Raw genomic sequence first — 15,046 nt, 5'->3', positions numbered from 1 at the left:
CCACAGCAGCCTTTCCCAATCTAGTTTTGGACAACTCCCATCAGCTCCAATCAGCACATCCAAAAGAGAGTGTAGTGGTTAGAGTGCTGGGAGACCAGGGTTCAAATCCTGACTCAGCCATGAAGCTCACTGGGCAGCCCTGAGTCAGTCACCATTTATCAACCTAACCTACCTCACAGGGTTGTTGTGAGGATAAAATGGGGAAAGGGAGAACCTTGGGCTCCTTGGATAGAAAAGCAGGGTGTAAAAGTACAGTAATAAATAAATATGTATTTGGGTACCCGATTGAAAAAGTCTGCTCTGGACAATGTCTTCTTCCTAGCTTCCCCCTTGCCCTAAAACATTTAATCTATATGTTGGGCAAGGCTAGGAAATATATGAATTTCAAGGAAGGTTGAAAATGAAGAACAGAAATGGGAAAATGGTAATGCAATGAAAGGCTTCCACGATGTCTTAGATGTCTGTCTCTCTCACACACACTCACTTGTAGCATTGGGCTTCAAGTTTAGATAATTATTTTCTTTCCAGAATCTGGAATATTGTTAACAATCAAACGAGAGGGGAAGAGAAAGAGAAAACAGGAGAAACAGAAGTAGAAAATGGTATAGAAGTTTGAGATTGGCGGGGGTCAAGAAACAGTATCCACGGGGTGTGAAATCTAAGCAGCCAAAGTCTGACTTCTGATTTCGCAGCAGGTATCTCTCATGTATTTTAAAGCTTTTCTTCGCAAACACAAGGACTAGGCTTGACGGCGGGGGCAGGGGGGGCAAAGTAGGCATTCCCAGGTTGCTGGATTCTGTGATATATGCTACACTGCACATTTGTGTCTGTCTGTAGACAAATGCAAAAAAACACAATAGAATGAAATCATATACATTCCAAGCTCCAAATGGTTTAGGGATCAAAGCCATTGTGAAGCCAGATAAAAATCCTAATTACTGAGATCTCCCCCTCAAATTCTAGTGAGTATCTGATAGCACAGGTGTTGTTTTTGTGAAGTGCATAGTCGTGTGTTCCCCCAAATTCCACTGAGGCTATGGGAACTAGGAAGGATTAGCAACTCTCAGGTCTGCACTCTGTAGATTAATCATGTTAAGTGTATTTAAATGGCTAAAATAGCAAGCACTCCCCTCATCCATTTATGGGGGATTTAATATAAACAACATGTTGTGGAGCTAATATTAGCTTGTACTTTCTGCCTCGGTGATAAGAAGATGTAGATGTAAATCTCATAACACTTGGGCAGAAGACATGAAATCATTCCACATGAAATCATTCAAAGCAGGGCACACCGTCACATATAGATATAGATATAGACGAGTGGATATATCGCTGGCAGAGCTGATATATATATATATATATATATATATATATATATATATATATATATAGCACACCAACAAATCCAATCCAATAAAGGCCAATTGTCAACCCACTGCATTGCGATATTTTGGGTAGCAGTGGGCTCAGTACTTTGCTAAAGTTAATAGCGATAGCAGATGTCTGAAAGAAAAGTAGATGATGCGTAGTCATAGGTGGGGTGGAAGTATAAAGCCTTGTCCCTTCCATATGAGGGATAAGAATACATAATAGTGCATGTACATAAGGCAAAGGAATATGGATGTATAGTCTTTATGGTGCATTGGAAGGTGTGGCTTGTATACTACGATTCCGTGCTCCTATTTTCTGCATGAATACAAACCTGTCAAAAATAAAATGTTTAAATTATCTTTACCAGATTCTGAAGTCACAACCCCCTGGCCTCGCTCTTCCCCATGATAAAGCCACAAAAAGCAAGGAATGTGTATTAGGACTTGCATTCATCAAATTATATTCTTAAATGTATCTCAAAGGTAAAAACATTAATATGTATCTTGCTTTCATGTTTAAAGGCTGAACAGTAGATTTAAGCATTATTCTGCTGTATATATTTTGATCTAGCATCTCCAGCAAGGAGCCAAGTAAGATGCTAGATTAAGAAACTTTGATATATCGAACCAATAGTTAGTTCATATCTAAGAACTTGCAAGTTTTGTTTGCAAGACCTTAGATCAGCCTTCCTAATCCTGGTGACCTCCAGGTATTTTATTTTGGACCACAACTCCATGCTGACTGGGGCTGAAAGGGGGTTGTAGTCCAAGCATCTAGAGGGCAACAGGTTGGTGAAGGCTGCCTTAGATTCTAGTATCCTTCCTAGCATCTCAGATTAACTGAACTGTAGCACAATCTTATACACATCTGCTCAGATTCAGTACTCTTAAGTACATTGGGAGGCTTATTCCCAGGTAAGTGGGCAATGGAGCCTACATCTACTCATAAATGAGTTGAAGGCTTTCAAAGTTCCAAGAGGAGATGGACAGCTTTGCACTCAGCTCTTGGGAAAGCATACTGCAAATTCCAGTTCCTTGTTTTACAAAACTGCAAGAGAGGTGAAACTGACTGCAGCAAAGAAATGGGGGAGACTCCAAAGCTAGAGGAGAGAGAAAGGAGCCTTAAAATCAGTTTTGCTTAAAATGGGAGAATTGGCAGGAGAGATGAACGTTTTGCTTTTTTAAAGTCTAGGCCAACAGTGGGAGAACCATTAGGGCAGCAGTGTAATATATGAAGCTGGATACAGAGGGATTGAATGGCATTGTGGTGTTATTTCCCTCTCTCTTGCTTTTCTGCATGTGCCGGCACGTTATTATATGCATGATATACATTATTGCATATTATCTCCTTTATCTTCTTCCAATGTAAACAAGACTTTTCAGTCCCATAACTTTTTATGACTGCTTTGAACTATAATATCACTAATTATTAATACTTTTTTAAAAAAGCTTGCCATAAGTGCTGTCCAGTTTACTTACAATCTTACTTTACTTGCCTTGCATTTAGGAAACTCAAATACAGTATAGGTAAACCAGAAAGACCCATGCAGTTCTCAAGAAATATTCTGGAGGCTCCAAACTGGCCGTGAACCTCTCCGTATACATTTCTTAGTGTGTATATATAGATATAAAGGGAGATACAAAATAAATTAAATGGCTTGCTTGTAGCAATGTTCTGCGGCCCTCCGTGGACAAATGGATGTTTTAAAGTTTTGAACTATGTTCTGAATGTGGTTTTCTATCATGCTGTTTCTTAAGAAGTAAATGAATGTTTTATTTGCTTGGCGTGTCTGTGATCATTTTCTCAGATTCTCGTAAGACTGTTTTCCCAGAAATGGAATACGATGCTACACATCTCTCTCGTTTCCACCAAGACAGGTTTGGTGGAATCCAGAGGAGGTGCTGAGAGGCTTCCTGTACCCTTAAGAATGCCACAAAAGGGATTTCATAGAATCATAGAGTTGGAAGAGACCACAAGGGCCATCCAGTCCAACCCCCTGCCAAGCAGGAAACACCATCAAAGCATTCTCGACATATGGCCTCTGCTTAAATACCTCCAAAGAAGGAGACTCCACCACACTTCTTGGCAGCAAATTCCACTGTCGAACAGCTCTTACTGTCAGGATTTAAACAACACACATGTGCTGACCTTTAAAGCTCCCTCTTTCTTCCTATTCAGGATGGCCCTGCCCTTTGCCTGCCCCTCAGGGCCAACATGTCATATGGGGCTGGACCTCATCAGTGGCAGCCTCTCCTCCTTCTCACCCGCCCTCCAGCAGCTCCTACAAGCTGCCCAAGGGAGGAGGCCAGCAGTGGTGGCCATGGAGAGGCAGGGGTGCTCTCTTGCAGCCGCAGCCGCAGCCACTGCCATCACCATCGCTTGGGACTATCACTGGTTCCTCCTCCTCCTCGAGTATGGCACTGGCGAGGGGGAAATAGGGACATTCTGGGATCAAATCAGAAGTCAGGATGGCTTTTGCAATTCCAGAACTATCCCTGGAAAATAGGGACACTTGGAAGGCATGCAACCACCTGTGAGATGGTCGGGCTGAGCGTTGTGTGACCCAGGGTCACCCAGTGAGCTTCATGCTATATAGGCATGTGAACTCTAGTCTCTCAGGTGATGTTAGCCCCTACACCACACTGTCTCATCCTGACAAGCCCCACTGTGTATCTTCAGGCCAGGGGGAGGACTAAGCCGCAGGGAGTTGGTTGGGAAGCCCCAAGAAAGAGTAAGAAGCAACACTCCAATGGGAATTAAAATATCAAAGGTTTGCTGGCACCTGTAATTGGATCTCCTCCTTTGTATTCTATATATACCACCAAGGAGCTCTGACATTAATGGCTGCTGTACAGCTTTGTCCCAGAGTTCCATGCAGGTTCTCAAGCTGATATTTATTAGCATGGAGGTCATATCCAATCAGTCTATTGGCACGAACTGCCTGGAGTGTGTGTCTTAACAACAAGGGGAGAATTAAATCTACTGCTTTGCATCATGGTGCTGGAATAAGATGCTAACTGCCCAGGAGACTTAGCTGAATGGGTAATATATAAATGTCATAAATAAACAAGTCAGCAATTATTCAGCCCTGGAGTCATTGTATTTTCAGCAGTTGTGCAGAAGATGGGGATTTGGAAGAGTAGCTCTCCAATGTTTCAGTTTTCCAGCCTCACATGCTGATGGCTGGGATTGAACCCGGGACCTGCTGTGCCACTCTGAAGATCCCACAGCTGTTCCGTGTTGTCATCATTGCTTCCCATTCAGACATACAGGAGAGTGGAAAGTGAATGGTAAGAAGCTGCATTATAACAAGTGAGACATTTTGCCCACCTAGCCCTGTGTTGTCTATAAAGACAGGTAGCAGCAATCCAGCAGTCCTTCCCAGTCTCACCTGGAGATGCCAGAGATTGAACCTGAGACTTTCATGTGCAAATCATGTGCTCTAACGCTGAGCTTTAGCCCTTTCAGCTTTCACAAAAAAACTCTTCCGGAAAATGGACCGTTTGTCTCGCCCATTGCTATGACAATGTCCACATAGGAGCTTTGCAAAAGTAATGCTTTAGCACTAACCAGAAATTTCAGAAAGCTGGATCCTGTTGATTGAGATTATGCTGATGATCCACATGTAGACTATTCTGCCACGACTGTCTTGTGGAATAGAGGGGATCATAGTACTGTGTGATTTGTGGGGATGGTTCTGAATCAACACACCTGGCCCATGCTATTTCTTGGTGCATCTGCAGTGCTCCAGTGAAGACAATGGGACACTAAGCACATTTTCTGCCGGTGATAAAAGAAGGCTTTTACTCTTTGAATGTATCACTTGTGAATGTTGATCGTGTGGGAGCCGACTTGAAACGGATTCAGTTTTGGGTGTGAGTTTTACATCTGAATTTTAGATGCAGGAAATGCAACGACAACAAATTATTATTTAAGCAAGAAGATGCATTGATAATGCAAAGTCTGTGAAGTTGATCTTAAAGATGTGTATGAAACTGTACATTTCTGATTCCAATGGACACAATTATAATAAAGGACCCTACCGTGTGTAAGTCATGTATAACTGGTAGAAACAATCAAGTATAAATATGTGTGCCTTGAACAGACAAATGCATGCTGTCTGGATATGTCATGAACCACTTTAAACAATTGAGCAAAAAAGCAAAATACAAAACTCTGATGGAGACAGCAGGGTTAGCAAAGTAGAAGAGCCATTCATTAATCCAAAATAGTTTGGCTGTTCTCCACGGAGGACACTTCATTTATTCTTTTGAAATCTGTAGTGTTCACAAGTTTGGCATATGAAATAATCACAAACAATGAATTATTGTGTTGGAAGGGGGGGGGGGACAAAACTCCAACAACACGGCATCTCTCCCCCACAAGAAAGTTGTTTCTTTCTACAACTGGAACTTCATTTGAGGAAGCAAAACTGGCCAAAAAAAGTTTTCATAGATTACAGCTTTTCCTTTCACTCAACCCCCCTTTTCCTAACATTAACAAGAGAGCTCTGAGGGGGGGGGGGGTTTGGACTTGCACGTTGGCTAAATGGAATCTTTCTCCTCACTCTTGGCAACCATGCGAGTATTCTTGTGCAGTATGACAAGGCTCTCTCTAGTCAGTGCTATATTTATCTTGTAGCTGAACACACATTTGCAAGAGCTTGTTCAATAACAGAAAGGCAACAAGCCAAGGCAGTTCGGTCCTAGGAAGTTCTTTCCAGCATCCTCCCAACTCCGGGCTGACTGCAGCAGCTGAGTTTCCTGGCGGCCGGGAAGAGTTAACTGCCGACTTGCAACAAAGGATGATCTGACTTGCCTGTGGCTTTGTCAAAGGCGAAGAAATATTTGGTAAGATGGAGTTCAACAAGCTTCTGAGTGCGTCAGGAGGACCGAATCAGAGACGAGAAGAGGAGGCTCGTGCCAGAGCTGGCGGCACGGATGCTGGTGTCAGTGATGACTTGGATTTTGTACAAATGTATCTTACCTGTTTACCTGAGAGATACATGGAGGCAAAGTTTACGCTGACAGCATATCTGGCATGCTGGCTAATCTTGAAACTCTGTAAGGTAAGAGGCTGATTGCAGAAGGCTGGAGGAGCATTACTAGTTAACTTTAGAAATGCAGGTCATCTGCTGAGTGGCCATTTTTAAAAGGCATTTTTTTAAAAGAAGTAAGGGTGCTCTATGCTTAAAAGGCCTTTAAATGGTTGCCATTAAATGTAGCATGCTAAGCAACTGAAAAACATCCAAGGAACACTGTCTTTTACCTCCTTCTCACAGTGCTAAATAATAGCCCCTACCCAAACTTCTAACATCTTTCCACAATAGTTGATTTCCCATTGTAACTTTTTAATATGGTTTTTGCTGTATAGATTTATGTTGTAAAGTGTTCTGATTTTTTTTTCTATAAACGGGGTATATAAATATTTTATAAACAGACAAACAAACATGTCATTCTCCACCAAACAGATGAATGAATTTAGGGATATGAGAGAACAAGTGGGGGGGGGAGCTATTCTTTTTATTTTTCAACTTTATTCTTGTACTTCATTATCTGGGGAGTCCTATATGTGCCTACTCAGAGGTAAGTCCCATTGAGTTCAAAGAGGCTTACTCCCAGATAAGCAGTTATAAGGATTGCTGCCTAAACTACTGGTGGGCTTACAGAACACATGAATATTGAATGCTGCAGAGATTTCCGTGACAATATCAGGCCTAACTTTTAAAACCAGCTTGTATATATTTTAGACAATGTGAAGTCTTAATAGCTCTGATGTAACCTCTAAGACGCGGGTGGCGCTGTGGTCTAAACCACTGAGCCTTGGGTTTGCCGATCAGAAGGTTGGCGGTTCGAATCCCTGCAACAGGGTGAGCTCCCGTTGCTCAGTCTCAGCTCCTGCCAACCTAGCAGTTCGAAAGCACGTCAAAGTGTAAGTAGATAAATAGGTACCACTCTGGCGGGAAGTTAAACGGCGTTTCCGTGCACTGCTCTGGTTTCGCCAGGAGCGGCTTAGTCATGCTGGCCACATGACCTGGAAAAACTGTCTGCGGACAAACGTCAGCTCCCTCGGCCAGTAAGCGAGATGAGCGCCGCAACCCCAGAGTCGTTCGTGACTGGGCTTACCTGTCAGGGGTCCTTTACCTTTACCTAACCTCTAAAAAACTAACCTCTAAAATCTGTAGGAACAGAGGGGTATTTAAATAGTTAAAGGAAAGAAAGAGGTGCTTTAACTTGTGTTGTTAAAAGTCTCCTCTGGGACATTCTGATGATTGTGTTTTAGGGAAAACCTCACAACACTGAAATTCAGTAGATATGGAAATAATAACTCATAGCTGCATAAAACTGTATATGGCATAATATCTGAACTTCTGAACTTCCATCCTTTCCCTTTTTACTTCCTTGCAAAAAAAGAATGGGGATGAACTCAAGATAAGGGGGGAAGCTAGTTCTTCCGAATACTTGCTAGTCCTTTGAAATGTGGTAACAGCCACACTATACATTAAAAACACATCCATACCACTTTAACAGTCATCACTTCCCCCAAAGAATGCTGGGAACCATAGCTTCCTCCTCACAGAGCTACAATTCCCAGGACTCTTAAAATACCATGTTCTCAGGATTCCTTGGGGAAGCCATGTGGTTTACATGTAAGGTATGGATTCAGCCACTTATCCTGCAATGTGGCCACATCCTTATGCACAGAAGTTGACCGTGCCCCATGAACAGGATAAACCCATAAGAGAAGTGAAAGTCCACTCACTGTGTATGATAATGACATTCTGTGACTATCCAAGTGTCAGAAAATGACAGATGACAGTATTTCTCAGATTTAATGAAAGCATACTGCCTTCCCAAGTGTACTAAATCAGGGTCCTCCTGCATCCCCCAACCACTTAAAATTTCATTGGAAATAATAATAATAATAATAATAATAATAATAATAATAATAATAATAATAATAATAATAATATATTATTTATACCCCGCCCATCTGGCCGGGTTCCCCCAGCCACTCTGGGCGGCTTCCAACAAAATATTACAATACAGAAATCCATCAAATATGAAAAGCTTTCCTAAACAGGAAAGATTACCACCTCCACCTCCTATACCTCCACCCACACTTTCTCCCAGCCTGTGTCCAGCTCCTGCACCTTACCCATGGCACCATCCCTCCCTGGCTTCTTCTGTACTGCTCTCGCTCTCTCCGTGGCACTTCTTCAGCCTGAGGCACTGTCCACAGAGTATGCCACACGACCATGGAGTGCATGCGAGAGGAGCAGCAGGACAGATGGCGCCAAGGTTAGAAGGCAAAGCATGACAAATGGAGCGGGAGGCTTAAAAAGTGTGCCATACTCGACAGGGGCAAAGCTACCTGCTCTGGCACCGGGAGCAGCATACATCTGGGAGCGTGGCTAGAGTGCGTGCCAGGGGATGTGGCACGCCGTCCACAGGGTGTGGTGAGCGCTGAGCATCCCAGGGGTGTGCAGCGAGCCCAAGCGTCCCGAGGAGCGACCACGATGTCACCCCCCGAATGGCATCCGGGGCGGTCCGTCCCCCTGCCCCACCTTTGCCCACCAGTGGTACTCGATGGATGCTCCAGCAGCTATCAGAGATTCAGAGTCCCAAGGAGATAGCCCTCACTGTGTAGAGGCCTATTTCCAATAAGATAAGCTTTATATACATTGGGTGCTTTCAGATGAGGGTTTATTGTGGGATTGGGGCTCCCCGTGCATGCAGGTTTTTTTGCAGGATCCACACAAAATAATTCGTATCAAAATGCAAGCCTGAAAGCTATTTTGGGGCCTTCTCCATCTATCCCCTGATTTTCCCTTTCCAGGAAAAACCCAAGAAGTTTTTTTTTTAATAAAACAAAAGAAGCTGTTGCCAGTGACCTATTTGTGATAAAAGGGTGACCCATTTGCAGTAGTAAGCCCTTTTCCGGAAGCATCCTGAGCCTTAGCTGTGCATTGGGCCTGGGATAGCTCATTTCGTAGAGCATGAGACTCGTCATCTCAGAATGGCGGGTTCAAGCCCCACATTGGGCAAAAGATTTCTGCATTGCAGGGGGGTTGGACTAGCTGACCCTCATGGTCCCTGCCAACTCTTCAGTTCTACAATTCTATGATTCCATAGAACTGTTTCCAATAAGATCAGCAAAATATTTTGTAGCCTCCTGAGGAAGGGGAGGGGGGGCATACCCTAACCTAATTTAGTATTAGGGTTATTAGTATTAACCTATAGTCTGAGCACAACGTAACTTCTATTTTATCTCTCTCCCACCCCCTAATTCCCTCCTACCCTATAAGATAAAGCATTAAGTGAGAAGAAGCAAACCCTTGCAACGTGACTGTAGGCATGTATAGCTACGAAGACTATACTGTCTAATTATGCCTAACACAATGAACTTGCATGAAGGGCCTTTGTTTACAGTCTCCATCATCAGACTAGAATGAACAGAGCCATTGAAGAAAAGAAATGCAAAACCAGCTGCCTTTCGCAGCCTTCTGTTGTTCTCTTTTGGCAAAGAAACAGAGCCAAATTTATCCCAGGGGTGATTCCACTGAAGTCATCAGAAGGGAAAGTGCACCACGGATGAATTGGGTGGGTGTTTGTAGATGCTTGCTTTGCTGCTAGTTTCCTAGCTCCCCCTCCCCCTGCCCCTTCCCCGGCCACCCTAACGTTTGCTATTGGTCTTTCCTTTGCAGAGAGCTTTGGAGAAAAGATGCCCAGCCTCTCAAAAGGTAGGATTTCATATCAATTATAAAATGCCACCAGATGCTTCTTCATTAACAAACTCCCAACCCATTCTTGTGGAGAACTAACGCAAAGTTTCATCTGAACAGTCTTAGGGCAAATGAGCTTGATCTAAAACAATTCTGGGTTTGTGCATGCACTAAATAATAAATTTAGAGTTTCTTTTTACTGAAACAGTGAAGTATATATTATAGTATAGACAATACATAAAGAAGATTCTATAATTACCAGTTCATTCTGAATATAGTTTACACTTACACACACACACACACACACACACACACACACACACACACAGCCACTGGTGTAGAAACAAAGCTCTTGTGCAACCTAATATTTCGCAAAAAGAACATTGCGTAAGATTTCCAAATTACAAAGATGTCAACCGCATATCTTAATTCCAACTTCTTGGGTTATGTTTCTACTGGAGTTTGACATCGATAACAAAAACAATGTCAATTTAAAATATGTGAACAGATATAGTAACAAGGAATGTCTCTATCACTTTTGCAGCTGAGCTTCCCTGCCCTCCATTCCTGCATAACGTTGGCTCTCTAAACATCCCTCCCCAATTAAAACAACAACAACAAGCTATTTGGACTTTACATCCTTTTCCTCCCTTGTCCTCACACAAAGCAGTTGGCAACAGTGCCGACCTCCCCAGAGCAGATTCTTGCCAGAATGGACTAATCAATATTCAAAGGAGTTGGCTGCTCATTATGCAGCCATTGATTATCTCTGTAAGTTGCTCGCTGTGCATTTTTCATTCTTCGCTCTTTTCCTCCCTAACCACACGCCTAACTGCGCATGTACGCACACAGACGACCCTTCCCACAAGGCCTCCCTTTTGTGTCCAGCAGGAATACAAAACCGACAGAACCCCCCCCCCCAAACAACCCATTCAACACCCACCCATTGAGGTCAGGGAATGGTATGGAAAAGGAGGGGTGGAGGGGAGTAAACCCATCCTGAATGCAAAGTACTCCTCCTCACCTTCCACACTAAGAAATAAATAAATGAAAAGCAGGGAAAAGCCTAGCCCACCTAATTCTAGCAGTAACGGTCAGTGTGGCTGATGGAACTGTATTCTGGAAAATGAGGAATGAAGAGATAATGGCATATGGGGCGCACCTTATCTATTGCAGCTGTTTTGGAATGCCACTGGGCTTGGATCAAAGCAATCCATTTGCAGCCTGTTTTGTGCTTCATCCAGCTTCCTGTTTCATTTGGGTTGCTATTGAAAGAAATGAAGTGGAGACAGGCAAGGCAGGCAGAATAATTTGCTCCTCGTCCTAGTGGTGCGTCCTTAAATTAAAGAGAAGGGAACAAGCAGGCTTTGGACTGATGAGTTGGTAGAAGGACAAACCAGGAGACAAAGCCACACTGTAGATTTAAGGCATGTTGCTTCCACCAAAGAATCCTTGGATCTGTAGTTTGTTAAGGGTTCTGGGAACTGTAGCTTTGTGTGAGGGGTAAACTACAGTTCCCAAGAGTCTTTTGTGCCTTAAACGTATGGTGTGTATTTTTGCCCCCTGAAGCCTCATTCCATGAATTTTGATCACAAAGTGTTGCAATCGTTTTGCTTTCTTTCCAGCTCAATGTCAAATGACACAAATGCAACTTTCTGAGCCATTTTTTTTTAAAATTCCAAATTTATACATTTAAATCACAATCAGTTCACACTGTGTCTTGATCTCAATTCATATGTTAATTTAGTGCTGTGGGAGCTTCCATGCAGTGAAGCTCAATAGATTAAAAGATGTGGCTTTCTTTGAATGTCCGACCTAGAAGATTTCACTTTTGATTTGGGAGGACAAGTTTTTAACGATGGCCACAGAAGAAGAAGACTGTCAAAATACATTCAGAATTTTTTCAATTTATGGTTGCATTCAAACTATTGTGTGAGTTCTTTGTTTCAGACGTTGCACTGAGAGAATGGAATATCATCCTTTGACAGAACAGATTTACTGAAACCTATTCTGAGATAATAAATTGCTGATAGCTGTACCTCTTGTTAACTACTGGAGATTGGATCCCCACTAAACATTAGAAACTGTACTTTACTAACTTTCAAACAATATGCTTCAACTATATTAGAACCTATATAACATAGTTACTTTTCATGCCACTGCCAAGGTACTGTTTGCAAGTCGAAAGGGAAAGGGAAGAGGATGCTGATGGGTTTTTATTTGTTAAATCCAGCTCATTCAACATGCCCTTTACTTGCTTGTTCTGCTTCTGGGCTCCTGCTTTCATTGTTTAGCAGCACTGCAGGCTTCTAAGAAGGATTGGTCAGCATTTTCCATAGTGGCCTAGCACCAGAACCTGTAAAATAAAATGCTCTGAACGAAGCATAATTCTGCACATTCAATAGCAGCAAGCAGATTTATTGTCCATCACATCTAGATATTTTTTTATTGTGTAACAAGTGAAAGCTCATACCAAAATAAAAAACTTACTTGGTCTTTAAGGTGCTGCTGGAAGGATTTTTTTATTTTGTTTTGAATGAAAAGCCAAGTTTAAAAAACCTATAGAAACCCATTCATTTTATACTATTTTTATAGCGAACGGTACATGCTGTCTTTACCCACAGTCAGACACCAGAGGGACCACATTCTGTAATTCCAAATTGCACGGAAGCAGAGCTTTATTTAAGATGGGTTGAATCGTAAAATTGGAAGGGACCACGAGGGTCATCTAGACCAACCCCCCGAAACGCAGGAATCTCTTGCCCATTGTGGGCCTTGAACACACAACCCTAAGATTAAGAGTCTCATGCTCTACCAACTGAGCTATCCCAGCAGGTTGCTTTGGAACCTTCTTAGTTCCCTCTTGGTAAAAACAGCCAAAGGCCACTCTTTGCTTGAACTTTTCTAAAACCTGCTGTTCCAATTCTCCAAAGTTTTTCTGAATGATTTATGCCCATCCAAAAAGTAAGGGAAGTATTTGTTTGCGTTTGTGGGTCACGCTACTTTCATGGTTTTCACCACACAGGAACAAAATAAGTTGAATGCTCAGCATCTGATTTTAACTGGTGCCAATTGTGGCAGTTTACTTTCTTTTCCGGCATCCAGGATAAGTTATGTTACCCACACTCATTATTAAAACAAACTCTGTTCTGCATATTTAGCAACATGATTGCTCTGGTAAAAATATGAACAGATTGCCCTCTGGTGGCCAATAAAAGCATACCTCATCAGAAGAAACATTCTTGGCTCTGAAGCGGCAGGCCGGCTTGTTTTTGGGGAAGACACCATGTGAAATATTCTTGAATACTCTGCAGATTCGCTTATTTTATACTAGCAGCTTATCTGGCATTGCATGGAATTTCTAAGACACAAAAGATCAGCGCACTTTTGAAATCAGTGGGTAAAATCAGTGCAGTTTTGAAATGTTTGCTATCTTGATTCAAAGTGGAGTCCCATTGTACACAAGTGTAGATGACAATTTTAATAGAATTTATTTTGAGTGCTTGGAGTGGTATTCAACTAATCTTGTTCAGAGCAAACCTATTGAAATTAATGGACACAACTTAGTTATGTTTATTAATTTTGGTGCACCTACCATGCGTAAAACTAAGTTGAATACCACCAATACCACCCTTAGATTATATTTTAAGATAATGAAAAAGTTACCTGCCAAGTACAAAGAATGTTATGTTTCAAGCACAACTGGTTCATCCAGTATTGTTACTCATTTCAGTAGTCAAGATTGTCATTGCATCTAAAATGATTTATTTTCATTATGTAAACATTTCCTATTTCATCAGCAAGCTGGACAAATACGAACAAGTACCGTATGTACACAAACATAGACTTAACTCCTGTATTCTTTGCTGAAATACAAAGAGCACTGCCTTAAAAAGTTGCATTTCAGTGGCCTGGGACATGTACTGTCAAATCTGTCTTTTCTTTACCCTTGACTAGTAGAGATTGGAATGCAAAAACAGAGAGCTATAGATCTTTCCAGATATTTTAAACAGGTATTTTACTAAGGAATCATCTTGATTTGTTTGCATAAACTTTATGGGGAGGTTATATGACATAAACTCTTTATTCAACAAAACTGTGGGTGGGTGGGTGGTTGAAAAAGGAAAAAGGATGGTTAAATGTACCAGAGGTTTTGGATAATGCTTGATGCAACATTTTACCTTCCCACAAATGAATCAGAATGAATGTTTAATAAATTGCCAAAGTCGTCTGACCTCCCCGCAAACTTTGTGCATGCAAATCAGGATGAATGCTCGTTATACAGGTCATCTGGGAATGACCTAGCTGTACTTATTGGGAGGGATCCAAACTTTGTTTTATGAAAATGAGAAAGTTGCTTCTATCAGTGGAAGGTTTTTTGAGAGATTCCATTGGCTGTGGAGAACAAGGCGACTTTTTGCCGATTTCTGCCTGCCCCTGCAGACCCCAAGGCCACCTTCCATGCTGTTCAAGGGAGTCCCTCAACCCTCCAGATGAGATTTTTGAAGGGCACAGGGAACCTCAGGGGAAAGAGAGATTCTGCAAAAGTTGCCTCCCTCCTCCCATTGGTAGGAGTGAAATATGGATCCAAGCCATTGTGTGTTAATAAAAGGGTGTCTCTTAGGCCCTTTGTATTTCTAAAAAATCTTTGACCTTTAGGTTCTCTTATTTGGTCTTTTGGTTTTAATTGCCATTGCCTTTTTATTTCCCAATTGTTAACCTTTCATCTTGTCTCTTTGCTCTTTCCTTATGGTTGTTTGCTCACTCCCTTATGTTAAATATTTCAAAGACACAAGGTCTTATTTATCCTCTAATCTTTTCTTACCCCATCCCTTCTGATTTGTTTGTCCACCGACAAACAAGTTATTTCTCTTTCTTCTCAAGCTAGAGAGTTTGCTGCTATTTTTGAGCATCCTCTTCCTTTTTCTTCTTGGGTTTCACCATAAGCTA

General features: G+C 42.0%; 1 protein-coding gene across 1 annotated transcript in view; it reads left to right on the top strand.

Annotated features, from left to right (window-relative positions):
* The first annotated feature begins 6,000 nt into the window (after positions 1-6,000).
* The window catches only part of ARHGEF4 (Rho guanine nucleotide exchange factor 4), a 160,619-nt gene continuing 151,573 nt past the window's right edge, over positions 6,001-15,046 (top strand). Inside the window, 2 exon segments of the mRNA XM_035133510.2 lie at positions 6,001-6,439; positions 10,079-10,114. Coding sequence (XP_034989401.2) covers positions 6,227-6,439; positions 10,079-10,114 — 249 coding nt within the window. The 5' untranslated portion in view covers positions 6,001-6,226.

Source organism: Zootoca vivipara, chromosome 5 (assembly GCF_963506605.1).
Source record: "Zootoca vivipara chromosome 5, rZooViv1.1, whole genome shotgun sequence".
NCBI lineage: Eukaryota > Metazoa > Chordata > Lepidosauria > Squamata > Lacertidae > Zootoca > Zootoca vivipara.
Note: the sequence above shows the minus strand (reverse complement) of the source record. Positions and strands in the feature narration are given on the sequence as shown.